Consider the following 17,719-nt stretch of genomic DNA (forward strand, 5'->3'; position numbering starts at 1 on the left):
TAATAAATTAAAAAAATTATGGTTACAATTTTAAAGGAATTTTTTTATTTTTTATTATTTTTGTATTTTATATTAGAAATCCTGCAGTAAATCATCATTTTATAAATATTTAATGAGGTAGGTATGTATAGAACTAGGGGCGTAAACGGAGGGAAGATATGGGAGATAGATCCCTCTATGGCATTTTTTTTTTACAAATTATGAATTTTAGTACATCGTTGTATAGATACAAGAAAACACATAAAAAAAGAAAATTGATAACGAATTTTTTGTCTATCACTTACCAAACTAAAACGTATGAAGAATAATCACCAAATGTTAATTTTATCATGTAATTTTTTAATTTCATAAATGTTCATAAAATATTTTTTGTTGGGTCAAAATGCTTGAAAATGTAATACAAGATCCTAATTAGTTATAATAGCAGTTTAGCAATTGAGAAATATTAAAGATCCATATGCACGGTTTTTTTTATGAGTATTTAAAGTTCAAATTTTGACAAATGTATGCCTCCCATTGGTCGGTATAGTTATAAAATATTCATATAAATTCCATAAGACATTTTAATTACATCACTGTATAGAACGGCAAGTTTCGTGTATAAACTTAGAACATTTTGTCATTGTAATATGATTGGAATCTATTTCAACACGGTGTCTACAACACCTATTGCTATCATTAGAATATATAATATACTATAGCTTTGTAGCAGTGTCGGTAAAACAATGCCGTCTGTTGAACCGAAGGCCTATTATAAGCCACTGCCGTGTCCCGTGCATGCCCGTCTATTTTAAGCGTAAAACGAGCCCTATAAATCTGCAGCGTACGTGGCAAGTCAATACATCCGAGCCGCAGCAGAGGTTCCTATGAAATATGAACTGGTAAAATATTATTTCTTCTATGATACAAAAATAACCAGATGAGTCTCGCCTCTAGTCCTCCTGCCGACAAACACATTCTTAATACATGTATGTATAATAATATACGTATATTATATTATATATCTCATTATTATAATGTATATAGTTACGCCATCTTTGCAGTTTCGGAAGATATATTATATTTATTTTGATTATTTTGATGCACTTATACATTCATCATCATTCATCGTTGATTGCGCACTCGTCTTGGTCGATATACTCAAAAATGAGTGCCTTCGAGTAGCATGTATGCTGTGTGTGTGTGTTTGTGTACAATGCACGTTATATCACTTATATCAGAGCCCTCTGGAAACGTCGCGGACCCCAGCAATATAATCCGGATAACGGCGATAATAATCGAATTATACATAGCCGTGTACAAGATGCCGTATACCCGGGCCGCCGAATGGGTTACGCATATCAATTTACAATAATTTTGTCTGCAAACGCGATCTCTCGAGACAACCTACCTACCTCCTACTCCTCCGTTATCGCGACCGTTATTAATATATTGTTATTGTATCAGTTCTAGTCCAACTATACATGCGCGTGAGCGTCGACTATCAACCGACGTAAAGGTATTTAACATTTAAGCGTGGAGGGACATGACCTGAACGGTCCCAGTGGAACGAGCAACTGATTCTCTATAATAATTATATACACTCTATATATGCGTAATATAGGCATCTTCCTTTGATTAAGTCTCGCCCGACCGGAATGCTAATGTCATTTGGGCCCCCGTGTACAAGTCTCTTATATATAGTAAAGGATCCTTTTTATCAATTTAAAGCCACAGTGATTCCACGAGCGGTCGTGAGTGCATGGTGATCAGGACTCAGGGTGAACGGTGTAATATTATAATAATATAGTCGCGCAACGGTCGAGTGCCGGAATACGAATATAGTATACCTAAGTACCTACCAATACATTATAATACTATACATATAAACTACTACTACTGTATATACTATTTATGCGGTTCGTGGTTACATGCGATTTCACAATAATTGTGGCGTACCAATTTACTGATACATTACTATAGCACTTATACACTGCCCTCGTATTATACACACTGTTATAGTAATTTTACTGTATATGTTAGTGCTACAAGAACAATTTTCAAGAAACCTTAAATTTTTGAGCTTTTTACCATGACATTTGATAAACATGAATAAAAAAAATAGAAAATTTAAATAGTCTATAAACCAAGTCTATATCAATTTTTTTTAAAAATCATAAAATATTTAGACACACTATAGACTGTCTTTGGGAAAATGTAGACGGTTCGGATTTAAAATATTCTTGTACATCAAAAATTATCTTTCAAGGACCCACCTGGTAGTTTCTGTAGTTTATAGGTGCAACGATCACACACGTAGCTATGATATTATAGGTATAGACTATAGATACTTTCTAGTATATACTATTTGAAACATTTAATATATATTAGTATCATCCACAACGCATTTTCACAAGCTCTGTTTGATTTGTACAACGGTAAATAGGTACTCGTAAATACCTACGTTAAAAATGTAAAGAGAGAAAAAAGCATTTGAAGAATTTTATAGAAGTAGGCAAAGGCAAAAAAATGCAAAATGAAGTTCATTACTCCATTTAAATTAATATTGAATTAAATACACTTGTTTAAAAATATTATCATTCTGTTTAATTTAAAGAAAATCATTTGTTATTTAATATGTAAGAAAAAAATACAAACTGCAAAAGATAGTATAAAGTTTAAAGTTCCCTAGCTTATTATATATATATATATATTATAATTACATATTTGTGTAGTTTTCAATTTTGTTGCTATCGAGAGCTTTGATATGTAACTAAAAAAAAATTGCCTTGGGCTTTTTTAAAGAACGTTTACTTAATATACGTCTGCTTCCCTGCAGGTAATTTCACGAAGTCCACTCCATTAGGAAACAGCCCTTGTTTATATATAATAATATAGATGAAACTTCTGATACTTATCAACCCCTCTATATATTATATTATATCCCTTCAAACCACATATTATATATATACTGCGATATAATTCGTTTGAGCTGTGAAGAACCGTATTTATACCTATTATATACCAACATATAAAAGGTAAAAGCTAGAATCGTTATTTTTTATTTTTAGGACACAAAAATATATATGTTTAATGTTTATACTATATACACAGAAAACACAATAAATTCAAATCGAACCACGCGTAGGTAAACATAAACATCTACCAATATAGTATTGCATCATATTATACAAGGTATATCAAGAAAACCTGACATGCACTGCAATTATTCTAATGTAATTTCAATGTACTGCATGTCATATCTTCCTGATACACCCTGACCCAGTAATCTGTTAATAATTAAATTATACGTGTAACACTGAAACGCGTATAATAATAAACGAGACCAAAAATATAATTTGCATGTATATCAACCCAAATCATATACGAATAAAATACCTGTTATATAAAACAGTAAACTACAGAGCGATGATCTGCAATGTTGGGTTAAAGCCGCGTGGTCTAGCCTCGCTGCAGACGTTTACCTGTGATGGTCGCGATTCACTAGAATAAGCTGACTTACCGGCCAAAACGGTCGTGAGAAAATGAAATACAATGAAACGTCGGTCCAACTGGATTATATCCAAACGCCCTTCAAATCGCTAAATCTTTTAAGGTCCAGTATGTGTTTTACAACCGTGCCAAACATCACGCGGTGCTAATACAGTCGTGAATATATCGCACTCTGTTATTGTTTTACAAATGATTTTCCATCGCTAGTCTTCTCATAATATTATGTAATGCTATTGCTATGACGTCGATTTTATTTATTACATTTATTGATTTTTCAACTACTGCTGCATGCACGCTATATATACTGTTCTCGTTTCGAGAGCGCGTTTCACACATCGAAACGGCCTATATTTTACACGTTATTTATACACATTTATGTTGCACGTATGTATACGGGCTGCCGCGGCCGGTGCTATTTTCGAACAGTAGCTCGAGGGTACCTAAATTGCCTAATCGCGACGCCCTCATCAAGGTTTTGACGTTCTAAAATAAAACATTTTCTAACAAAATAAAAAAAAATATTTTTGTCCTTTTGAAATTTTGCCAGATCGTAAATTTTATTATAGCTCTACAATTCGAGTGGAACTTCTCCGCCTTTTTTTTATTTAACAATTCCGCTTAGTCTGGTACTTATTTTATTTTATTTTTCCAACTCGGTAACCGAATAGCCGAACCGGACACGACGAAAATTGCTTTGCGGACATTTGTATTTGAATTACTACTTGTAAAGGAGAAATGTGTAGATTTAATTTTTGATAAATATAGGAGAAAAAATATTATAATATGATTATAAATTCGCCCACGAACTGCCAGAATTGCAGAATATTGTGCGCCTGGTCGTGTATATCAATGACGGCTACAAAATGCAATTCTATTGTCCAGGCGTATTCCATTATTATAAATTTATAACCATAGAATATTATTACGCACAATGATAAAATAAATTAATTTTTTCCGTATTGCTCATGTGCACAATTCTTGTAGGTGGCAATTTAATTTACTGGGACACGTTTATTTTCAACATCGACCTACTCGATTTTTTTCTCTCAATAAATTCAATTTATGAATAACACTTGTAAATCTTCAATCATTATACGTAACAATCACAGACCTCAAAATGAAAAGATAAACTATTGTTTGTTAAATCAGCCAACCTTATTTTTTAAATGATAACAGTTATCGTTGTGTTTAAATAATGTAAAAATATGTAATATTACAGTGTGTAGTGTGGCGTATACGCGGGTATACCCACTTCTCTGTTTTTCTGTAAGTGCGTATACTTATAGAATAACACATGATTCGCAGGTATACGCGTATGGGAATGCATTTATTCTATAAACCAATTTGATAAGCCATTTTTAAAAAAAAATGTCGAACAAACCTTATCGATTTGACGGTTTCCATAATTAAAAGTTGCTTAACAGTTATACTAAAGGTATTTTAGTATATATGACTGTACAACACTGTAATTAAACATTATTATCTATTATACAGTATAGCTGCTGGTATACTGACCATAGAGTTATTTATAAACATTGTGGGAAAACGTATTATATGTAACTGATAAGACGCTACAGAATAACAACAACGCCCGGCTTCAACCACCAGTTACAATAATTATTTGTGCATTATGTCTCGTGTTTTTCTAACTTTTGTCTTTTATTTAATATTTGACAAATTAACTAGGTATTGTATTAAACATTAAATTTGGAACCAGACAAAAATAAGCTTAGAAGTGGAACATTATATTCATATTTTAACATAAATCAAGTAATTATTACTAAAGTATTTAATTTTTATAACTTAAAACAGTTAAAATTCATTGATTTGTATATAGGTAATCATAAAAAATAAAATGTATATTAATATATTTCTAGGAGTATGATTGTAAAAGGTAGAGGCTGAATTGCGGCAGGGTATCGTAATATAATTATGCAACTATAAATATAAATACAATAACAACGAAGGATATATAGGAAGTTGTGGGGAGAGAATCCCCCCCTCCTGTTTACATATCAAAAACATTTAAGCGTATAGGTACTCACTAAAAAATTACGACTACATCACTGGACTAATATATAATTGATAAATAGTAACTTAATTTTTAGTAAAATAATCTCGTTGTTAAAACTTAGAAGTAAAAGTTATTTACTTAATAGATATAATATAATATAATATAAACCTAATCAAATTTAACACAATATATACTTAACCAAACATGTTTTATGAACAATGTTGATAGGTATATATGTATACAAAACAAACTGCAGTGTAGGAATAAAAGACATTGTGGAAATCACTTATTATAGTGTATAATATATAAAGCCATATATAGGTTATACGTCATATTATATAATTAAGTTATATTATATGAAGTTTATACTAATGACTATAATATACAAAATATGCAAAATAATAATATGTAATGGTATTTCGTTAACCTTAACAGTATGATCAATTCATTGAAAAAGTTACAACAAAAATGTTTCAACAATTTGTATTCTGATCATTAAACTGGTTTTTCTTATTTAAAACATTCCTGTTACATACAGCTTAATTAATATATAACAGATGTTTGCTCAAATATTTTGCACATTTTTTTTTTACACTCGTGAGAAATAAAAATAAATCTAATCATCTTAAGACGCACGATGACCTAACAGTTGTGTATATGAATTATTACAATAAAAACAGTATCACAATTAGACATTAGTTTGAGTGTATTAAACAAAAATCTACATAAAATCTAGAAAAAAATCTCAACATTAAATGAATGTTAACCTACCTCTGATATTGGTAAAATTATATTAGTCTAAGAAAACATTCTTATATAGGTACAGTTTGATAATAAATCTTTATTGCGTTTACAAAATATATCATTAATCTGTAAAATGGCAGTTTGAAGTATATACGCAATATGCGTAATGTTTATATACGCGTATACTTATATAGAGGCTGTATAACCTAATTATATTTCTATGTCATAAATGTCCATGAAAAAAACAAAAGGCCTAATTTGAAAGTACATATATTCGTATGATTGAAATTATAAGTTGAAATGCATTTATAAATTATTGTATTATAAAACAATTCTAACAGACTTTTTAAACAGCGGCCATAGAATTATACAATTACATTACGTACATAATGCATTAATTGTCTTATATAAACAATAAACATACAACATAAATACATTTTTTATACCTAATAAGCTTTTAACATTTTCAACCATCATGATGCATTGAAACTTATTTTAAAATCACAAATATTCCGTACCTATAACTACAATATTTATAAAAGCACTTAAAACATTTTTCCTTCACAAACAATACACAATGCTCATGATTTATTTTCAAAATTATAATGTGATATGTTGTGGACTAATTTAGCTTTAGTTTCATTACATATCATATATGTCAATATATAATGTGAGACCACCGCCCGCCCTAGTTTTCGACCACTATGCATTTCAGACGCGTGTAGCCGTGTAGGTATACTATCCGACCCCTTTTTTCCGTTTTTGAAACCGTTCCAATCAACTGCGTACATTATAGTACTTTTCAAACCCACTATTCCGGGTCAAGGTCATATCGTGGAGGGTCTGTTACACACAAGTCCATTGAAAACGCAGTGTGTGTCACTCGATTTACGAGAGAAACACGTGGCTGAACCGGATATTTTTTAACTTCCTGCATGTTGTATATTACAACTGTGTACCATGTATGAGAGGAATGGGCTCCCATTAAACAAAACAAAACTGCATCATCCACGAATGAAAAGAAACTCAAAGTGAAATTTATTTTCCAACTTAAACCCGATTTTTCGACCTTAACCTTAACCCACACAATTTTTATGCCAAAATCATCGTCTGCTGTGAACGTCTATGGTTCATTTACAGCTTTTGCCAAAAACCCAAATTTTTGTTAGCATAATATCGTTTAAAATATATTATGTAGAATCTACATTGTAAACGTAAATTACATAACGATAAAGTTCTTTACAACCAAAACCAACCAGCTATACAGTATATCATGATCTCATAATCTCATAAAAAGTATTATACATTTATATAATATAATACTATTGTGTAGGTTAGGTATAATACTATTGTGTCACGCGTATATTTATAATATTATAATTGTTTAATGGTTCTTAATAATTTATAAAAATGTTGTTGGTAAAAAAATACTGATATCCAGTAAATGCATATTTTTATTTTTATTGATACCAAAGTATCCACATACCTAATTGTTAAATATATTAAAGTTACACATTATATATTTTTGATTTATTGATATTACGTATTTGTTAAGTATTCTTTTAAGTAAAGGTATATAAAATATGATATTTTTTTAATGATAATATTTCAATCAAAAAATATATCAATTGTATTTACGAATATGGTCGGACATGCACGGTTATAGGTACTAATAAGAACACAATGAACTGAATATATTGAACAAATAGGTGATTATTAAAATATTCTCTAACTTTAATATTTTCATGACTAATAGAGCTTCCTGCTGTCTATAATAACGTACCTAATTATAATTCACACGATTATCGTGAATGAAAAAAGGAAACAATAAAATTATATTAATAGATAACACACCAATCATGAAAACGTCAGAGAATTCGATCTCATACGGGAATTTATAAATTATAAATATTTATGTATTGTATTTAATTCTTTGATATACCTATATAGGTAGCTGTATCTATCTATTTATTATTATAATTATATCATCTATTCACACGTACTTATATTATATTTTATTTTATATTTATTACGTATTTATATTACGGCTATATTTAAAATTATTGTTAAATATATAGGTATTGATTTTTTATGAATTAACCTTAAAATGTTGTACTGTATTACAATTAAATTTTTAAATTGTATAGGTACATTACTTATAATACATATAAAAATACATGTGATATCCAAATAATAATTTTGTTCATATTATTATATTAATATTAATATATTACTTTGAACTAAAATGCATCCACAAAATATATCGGGTATATTTATTTAGTATTTAATTCAATGAACACAAAACTACCTATTTTAAAGCTTATTGATTTTATTTTGGAGAAACTTACATTTATAATAATATTACTATACACACATTTTTATTCCAACCTACATAAATAGTATAATTAGTATAATGTATTTTTAATTGATTGATAAAATTATTACATGATGTTTCTAACCTATACTAGATATAGTTATGTACGACGACATACAAAATTAATCAATAACTATTAGTGCCCTAACTAACCTAACTGAAACTACACATTATGGGGCTAGTATGCAAACCTTAATTTGGGGACTAAATAATTTAAAAAAAAAGTATTTATACCTACTGTAAATAAGATATAATAACCCGCAGGCGTTTGTATTAAGGAAGGTAAAGTCTGGTAAATCTTTGATTTTAACTGTTTTACCCTGCAGTGTTTTAATATTTTTTATAGACGTATTTCTAATATTTTATCACATTATTATATAAAGTGAAGTATGATGCAAAACTATGGTATAGATGAAACTTTGTGTTATAGATTTACCTTATGTAAACTTAAACAGACTTTTTATCTACTTTTCCATTATAAGTTATAACAATTTGAAATGTTGGAAAATGTAATTATTATTTTGGATGTAACACTTGCACAACAAGTATAGGCAAAATAATTCTGTTGTAGGTAGGTTACCTATGGCATTATAATACCTAATATTTATTAAAAAGAAAAATTAAATTGTATAAATAATAGGTAGGTAGGTACCGTCAATAATAAGTAAAAAGTTAGGTACCTATATTATTATGATAATAATAATATATAATATTATCCTAAGCTTGCTTTTTCTTTTCTTTGTTATACTTAAATTAAGTATAAAATTAATTTTTAACACACTGATTCCCGGTCATATATATCGGGGCCGATGTTATTATAACTACATATTTAACTATAGAGTTCTAATTGAACTTATATTTTACGTACTACAGAAATTCACAATGATAGTACTATAGTCTAATAGTCTATTTTATAGTAGTACCTACAGTACTAGTAGGTACCTACACTTTAATTATTATATATTATATGAACACTATGATACACTATATTATATACTATATATATATATATGTACACTATGACAATATTGAAGCATCGCTAAGATTTATTTACACTTAGATCGTGTTGAATAGTTTATTTTTTGAACGGTTAATATAAGCATAGTATAATATTATATATTTCTACCTATTATATTGTTTAAAATCATAAAATACGCACCAGCGTTTATCATATAGGTATCAACCTATATATTATTACTGTGTAAGTAGTATAGGTAGGTAGCCTATAAGTACTTATAAAATATAATATATTATATATAGCTATCTTTTTATGCACCTACCTAACATACATTTTTTTGTGAAAAACACCGTATAATTTCTTTTCAGGACATAATATTATATAAATTAAGTACCTATATAATATATTCGAAAGGGAATATTATGCATTTTTATAATTATGTATAAAAAATTATATTTTATTGCATATAAATCCTGGCTCTAATTATATAGATGTGGGTACACTGATATTAGGGTGCACCTACTTAAGAATCTCGGACTGACATAAAAATATTATTTGAGTAGGTTAGGTATATGTAAAAATAAACGTTAAAATTGTTTTTATATTATCATTATTATTCATTACCTTGTGTTGCGAGTAACACTGCGACGGCCAGCTGGACGATTGGTGATGATATCCGAGTGCTGGCGGATATGTACCGCATTGATACATATTTTAAATGTTGATAGGTATAAGGTATAGACAATCATACGGATCTCAAAATATCGGCTGAATCGTTTCGCGTTAATAAATAGCCATTACATCGAAAATTCGAATAATAATTTTTTACAACGTATCTACCTACACAACACAATAATATAACATAAAAGGAAATATCGAAACGGTAGTACGCGGTAAGTAAGGAACGCGATGACATTAAATATAATGAGTGATGACAATATAATAATGCAATTTTTTCTGTATTATATTCTATCGGTAATAAGTTTCGCGCGCCCGTACGAAAATAACTCGCCCGCGACACATCAACACCAAACACGCGTGCGCGCGCCCGCGCCTCGACGAGTATACAAATCGTATATTATTGTATATAGCAGCTGCCGGCATAAATATTGTAGAGCGTATAATAATATAAGGTTAGGTATACCTACCTACCACATACCCGACGCACTACTGCGGTATAATAATAAAACATGTAATGTTAATAACCACACTCACACACACACACACACACACACACTGGCCGGACAGAGAAGACTATATTACTATTATCTATATGTGTGTGCGTGTGGAAAGAGAAAAAATAGTTATAAGTAATAATAATAAAGAAAATAATAATATGACGATGATAATGAGAGAAAAAATAATAAGAAGAAAAGAGACGCGGAAAAAGGCGAATCGCCGAGGACGGAGATAGCGGGCTATGTAGTACGTGTGTGCGAGTGCAACGGAGCGAGGAGGACGCGAAAAATAAAGAGAAAAAAAATCAATCACGTTCCAAGCCACGCCCCCGTGTCCGTCCGTCGGCCAATCATGTCGGGCGTGCGATAAACGTCCGGAGGCGGTTACGTGACGGCGGCTTCGGTTACGACCGAAGCGGCAGCGGCGGCGGCGGCGTTGTCGTCGTCGTCGTCGGCGACAATGACGCGTGGTGACGCGGTGACGCGGTGACGGGGTGACGACGATGACAGACGATCTCGCGCGAGCCCGACCGGTGTATACGTTTTATCGGCGGCACGTCGAACAGGTACAATAACATAATATAACACCAGTGGCGAACAGCCACCGCGCCAGTTCTGCCGGCGAACGTGATTTTTTCGACAATGTGTCCAATGAATTTCGTGTATACAATAATGTACTAGTATTATTTATTACCTATACATGAACAATTTTTTATGAAAACTTTCAAGTTTATTTACACGGCTAGGGAAGTATACTTTTCACTTTATCAGTTAATCGCTAAGGAATATAGATGTTACTTAAGGCCCATAATACAATCGTTAAACTAAGGTTAAACCACCGAATTCGGCTGGTAAAATCAGTGGGTTAGGCGTAACCGAGGTTTAAACTATGATTGTAAAACAGGCCCTTAGACATTACATTAATACGATTATAGTTCCATAATTCCATATATAGGTATTACATCTGATGACCTATGATGGAAATATCATAATTAAAATTTTGAATTTGATAAGATATTATAGGTACGACTGTACGAGGTACCTATTATTAGTTCTAGGACTGTCACTACAATGAATATATTTAGTAGTTATATTTATCAGGGGTTTTCTAGGGGGGAGGGGGGCGAATCTATTTTTTAATTCAATAATTACCTTATGCGTGTTTTTTCAATAATTAGGCAAACTTAAGTCAATTTTACTGACTTTATTTTTTTTTTAATGCGACTACTTTACAAATAAGTTAACGAAATAATGTATTGTTTCCTAAATTCCTTTAATGTTTAATTTTTAGTGTTGTTAGTATAATTAAGTACAATTGTACATAGTACAAACAATCATGTTATCACACAGATCTGTATACTGTATACACCACGGTTAAAACCACGTGGTTTCACCACGGAGAAAATATCTTCTCTACATCGTGACTATGCCGATACCAGTATACCAAATAAGTAGTTATTACTTAATATCTTTATCTAAACAGTATTGCAGGTTATCAATAGATTATAATAATAATTATTATTATGGTGATTAGTTAAGGAAAGCATAACAGTAAATTAAAATGTTGTTCATTATTATTTTGTTAACAATGAGAGTAATACATTTTAAACATAAAAAATTGTTATGGGGGGACGCTCCTCCGCCCCACCCCTACCCCTTGGGGACGCGCATGATACTTATATACTATCGTAGTAAGCGGCCAATACACGATCAATATCATTATTGATATCATTATTAAAAACCCGTCAACAAATATCAAAATGGTTTTGATATTTTCAATATAACCAATACACGGTCAACCATATTTTCAATGACGAATATTGTATAATATTTATAATAATATTTATCGTGTTTAAATTGAGCTGCTTTACACTAATACCTTATCTATACATTTTCAAAACATTTTAAGGTACCTTATAGTTAATAATATAGGTAAGTACTTGTATATTACAAATTCTAATTCAGTAGTACCTATAAGTACCTATACCTACAAACTATAATGCATTTTGTCTTTGTATAATATGTATTTAAAACGTGTATAAATGTATAATTTAAAGCATAATATATTATATAGGTACCTATATAGATTATGCTTACATAATAGGTACATATTATTGTATATTATATTATATACCACGTCATGAGTCATGACTGCCACTACTCATTAACATTAGTTATTAATTATTATACCTACTGTTTACTTAATAGGAACTATATGTTGAAAATAATATTGTAACAAAAAATTCACACTATAATAATATTATTTATTTATATGCCGTTTGATTTTAAAGGGTATTAGTTTATTAAAGCTTATTAATGGATTTAGTATATTATTATCTAGTATATTATACAAATAAATGCATTATTACGTATTACAGAAGCAATTTAAAAACTAATTAATCAGCCGTATATATAAGTTATAATGCACATTTTATTTTTGATTTCTATATCTGTTTTATTAGGTACTTTAAGTTTTAAGATGAATAATTTGTGTATGGTATACCTACCTATCCTAAAAACATTTACTTATATTATATTCTGAACTATTGTATACCTGTCATTTGTAGAGTACAAAACATAATAATACAATTTGTACCTATATGGCTATGTATATTCGAATATTCGATGCACATCAATTATAATAATAATTCAATAAATTAAATTCGCTAAATATTGGATATAAGAAGACTGCAGAATTCAAAGCTTCATATACAGCTCACCATAAACCGTATTGTTATATTTAACATTGATTATTTATCAAAGTATATTTTATATAATATGGTTATTACTTATTTTAGGTAAAACTGTAAAAGCGTATGAATCCAATTTTATATTAAAAAAGTAAAAACATAGTATTAAGATAATATAATTTTTAAATATTTCAATCTTGTAATTAATAATGTAAATTTGTTCATATTTAATGACATTGGAAACTGGTTTTTTAAATGTATTTTCATCCCATGGTCCAGGCAATGTCAAGAATCATATTTTAAATTTACTTAATGACGTTGTAGAAATTATTGAGGGAAAACATCGTGCAGCTAACCCCTTACGTATAATCAGGTAATTTATTTTCATATAAAAACATTAAATTATAATAAAAAATTATTTGGTTGTGATAATTATATTATTATTCAACAAGTAAATAAATTAAAAATGATCAAGTATTTACAGAAATAATTTAGCATGAATCTGCAAGTTCTTATATAACTATATTGAGTGGAAAAAATTGTCCTGGTATGTAACAGAAATATATCCACTGTCCAGTCAAAGTGCTAGTTATCAGTGCTAGTCAAAAAGCTTGTAGTCAGGAACCACAAAATACATTACACTTTAAGAGGATGTCAGCGCACTGTTTGTTTTCTCTCTCTGGCCCGTGCGCAACATAAACAAAACATATTTACGCGTTTTTGAGTAATCTTAGAGTAAAATCTCACCCATTACAAAAATGATAGAGAATAATATTTTTGAGGGTATGAAATATAAATTTGGTTAAATAATGTCTCAAAATAATTTAAACATCATTTAAATTTACAAAATTTTTTTTTATTTCGAAAGTAGAATACAAAATTAAATAACAATAAAATATAAAACCGATATGTCATACCTTCAAAAATATTATCCTCTATAATTTTTGTAATAGGTGATTTTGCTCTAAGATTACTCAAAATCAAAAAAAAAAAGATTTTAGGTGAAAGCGTTTTATCTATATTGCGCGTGGGTCTGAGAGAGAAAACAAATATTGCGCTGACATTATCTTAATGAGGTATATTATATAATTGTTCAACGCTGCAATAATACATTTATATCAAACACAATATTTAGATCAGTTTTTCGTAAGAGTATTATGAGTATTTATGACTCATGTGTTTACGTTTTTTGTTCCAGTTATACAGTTAAAGAATTGTAGGCTTTACAGTTATATACAGACATATATTTATAAAGCATTGATATATTATATTGGGGCCTCAAAAGTCAGTGCCTTGCAGAGAGATTTGTTTAATATTCTAAATGGAGTATACAATAATTTCTTAAATTAATACATATTATGATACTCTAAAATAATAATCAAATCAAATTCTAAATTTTAATTATTTTAATTAATTCTAAATTAATAATAATATTAATACAGTTATACGACATACAAAAACATGTAATGAGTGCACAACAAAACATTAATATAATACTTAAAATCAATCATACATAAAAAATAAAAATCAATGTTATTTAAATTTAAAATGTTTACTATACAACTCACAAGTGTTTTTAATCTGTCAGTACCCACAGATTTGTAAGACTCGATTGTATTATTTATTAAATAAGTACTACAAAACCACCAAAAGTAACGTTACTACCGGTATATACCTACGGAGTTCTGAAACTTAGCCAATGGATATCAGTATCAGAGATCACTCTCTGATAACTGTTATAGCAGTCGACTATATCGCCAATCCTCTGCTGTCATCATTTATCAATAAATCTATTTATTGATATTTATACCCATATGTATATTATTATAGTTTTGAGATATCGCGAGATATTACTAAAATTGTTTAACTTGAAATAAATGCTTCAGCTAATTTATTACAAAAATTAAATTGTTATCTTATTATTAATAATTTATAAACTAAGTATAGTAATAAGTAGATAAATTCAAATTACATCATTTAGTGAAGTGTGAATTATTGTTCATTATCCGCATTCAATTTTGAAATTATAAATAACTAAATAGGTAGGTGTAGGTTGTTAATTAATTTATCTATAATAATATGTGAAATATTCAGAAATTAAAAGTTAATATTAAATGTTAAGTGTAGTTATAACTTATAAGTGATTTAAGTGGGTACATATTATAAACTATAAGTAAAACTATTAAACTATAAATAAAATCAGACTAGAATTTATTTATATTTATTTATATAGTAACAACACACTTAAAAAAAATTATCTGAGTAAGTCTTTCTATTTTCTAAACAAAAATGCATTGGATTTAAAAATATATGATGATATATTTTGTAAGGCCTAAAGAAATAACTGCGATAGACCATAAACCTACTTAATATTATATACGTACAAAGGAATTAACTGCATGTATTTTTATAGTGTGCGTAAAACGTAAAACGTAACACAAATGTTTTTAGAACCTGCAATATAACCAATATTTTAAACCTATTTAATATAATATATAATAGTATAGGCTACAGGACATCCCATAGTTTGTGCAAAATATACGGCAAAATATTTAACAATTATGGGTTGCACCATGCAAAAGTAAGTATCACACCACGCCACCAAACGTGACGTTAAAGAAACAAATACAAAGTTACATACGCTAGTAATTTCAAAGAGTAAGTATAGGTATTGTTCAATAAAATCATACAATAACTATATACCACACGTTTAGCATAATTCAGTCTTTAAACTCAACAACAGGTTATACTACTGTAATAAGAGGGGTATAGTAATTCTGCTGGGTGACATACGTAATCTATATAGGCCTTGGGGGTGGTATACATAATAAAATCGCAGAGGTGGTAAAATTATTTTTCCGGACACGAATCGTATACGCGGGTGGTCCTTTTGATATGCTCAACGGGCGTGCGCGAGAAAAGGCTCCGCCACTGGACGTCCCCTTTACCGATGCGTAGGGACCCCCCACCAAGGAAAATTCAAACAGCTACATTTTATCAAAATTTTAATTATTATTTTCACATGACAAAATACTCGCTGATATGCTGCAATAATTGATAAACGTATATAATATTATGATACATTTAAAAATGCATATATTGCATCAGCAACTATTATAGTAGGTAGGTACCTACTATACAGTAGCTATATACTATCATATCAATTTATTATTATAGTATTATAGTAGATATATGTGATGCGTGTGTATGTGTTGTGTATGTGTGTGTCATATATATAAATTGTACCGGGGAAATCGCTGCGACGTTGTCGTTGTCGTTGTCGAGGACCCCAAGAGGTTCTATTAATAATGTCTTGTCGGTGTACAATGATAATTGAATGCACATAATATAAGTAAATATAAACACACACGCATACTTACGCACAGTATTATAAAATATTATATAGTAGATATTTATTGTTTAAATTTAAATTTATTATTATAAGACAATTTTGAATTTAAAATCCATCATAAATCTAACTATCTAATCGGACTTTTGTACAATAATTTTGTAAAACAGTTAAACAAAAAAAAAGATAAATTTAATAATTTTACTATGGAAAATATTGTATATTTTCTTTTCATTAACAATTTGTCTAATATAATTAATAATACTAACGTATAAACAGATAGAACTACTGAAGATTCTCAGATTTTAAGGTTATCACTTAAGTATCGCCTTCATAAGATACTTTTTAAGAAAATTAAATTTATTCTGTCAAAACAGCAGTCACAACCAACAAAACCGCATACAATGTTTAATTTAGAAATGTATTTTCCCTTATTATATAACAATTGCATATACTTTGGCACATGGATAATCAGCTAAATATTATTATTTTATTCAATGTAATAAGTATAATGTGTACAATACTTAAGGGAGGTACCTATCTATTTAGACATAATATAATTATATTAATTATAGATCATACATGGATATATCGAAAGTTCGATTTTTATCTCCAATATAAAAGTAAAAACCTATATAATATAGAGTTTCTCAAATACAAATTGGTTTTGTATAGTATAAGTTGTAACAAAATAAATACCCAATGGTATAAGTAAAATGTAGAAATGTAAATGTCTTTGATAGGTAGATATTTTAATCAATACATTAAAATAACATAAATATAGGTATCGTTTATTTAATAACAAAAATCTGGTACCTATATACCAACTTATAAAGGCATATCTAAACGACTGTACCTATATTATCTATACGTGCAGGTTTATAACATATTAATATAATATGGTCATGTGGGCAAACCGG

The 17,719-nt window shown here is 29.1% G+C and overlaps 1 protein-coding gene across 6 annotated transcripts in view; it reads right to left on the reverse strand.

Moving 5' to 3' along the window:
* The window catches only part of LOC132933505 (nuclear factor 1 X-type), a 155,409-nt gene that overhangs the window by 134,229 nt on the left and 3,461 nt on the right, over nt 1–17,719 (reverse strand). For 2 of the 6 annotated variants that reach the window (XM_060999779.1, XM_060999778.1), the window contains exon 1: nt 10,207–10,682. The exons of 2 other annotated variants lie outside the window; for them this stretch is intronic. In XM_060999779.1, the coding sequence (XP_060855762.1) occupies nt 10,207–10,293 (87 nt within the window). In that variant the 5' untranslated portion in view covers nt 10,294–10,682. Of the gene's footprint in view, nt 1–10,206; nt 10,694–17,719 lie in introns of those variants that run through there. 2 more of the 6 variants (XM_060999774.1, XM_060999776.1) reach the window with 2 other exon arrangements.

Source organism: Metopolophium dirhodum, chromosome 1, assembly GCF_019925205.1.
Source record: "Metopolophium dirhodum isolate CAU chromosome 1, ASM1992520v1, whole genome shotgun sequence".
Taxonomy (NCBI): domain Eukaryota; kingdom Metazoa; phylum Arthropoda; class Insecta; order Hemiptera; family Aphididae; genus Metopolophium; species Metopolophium dirhodum.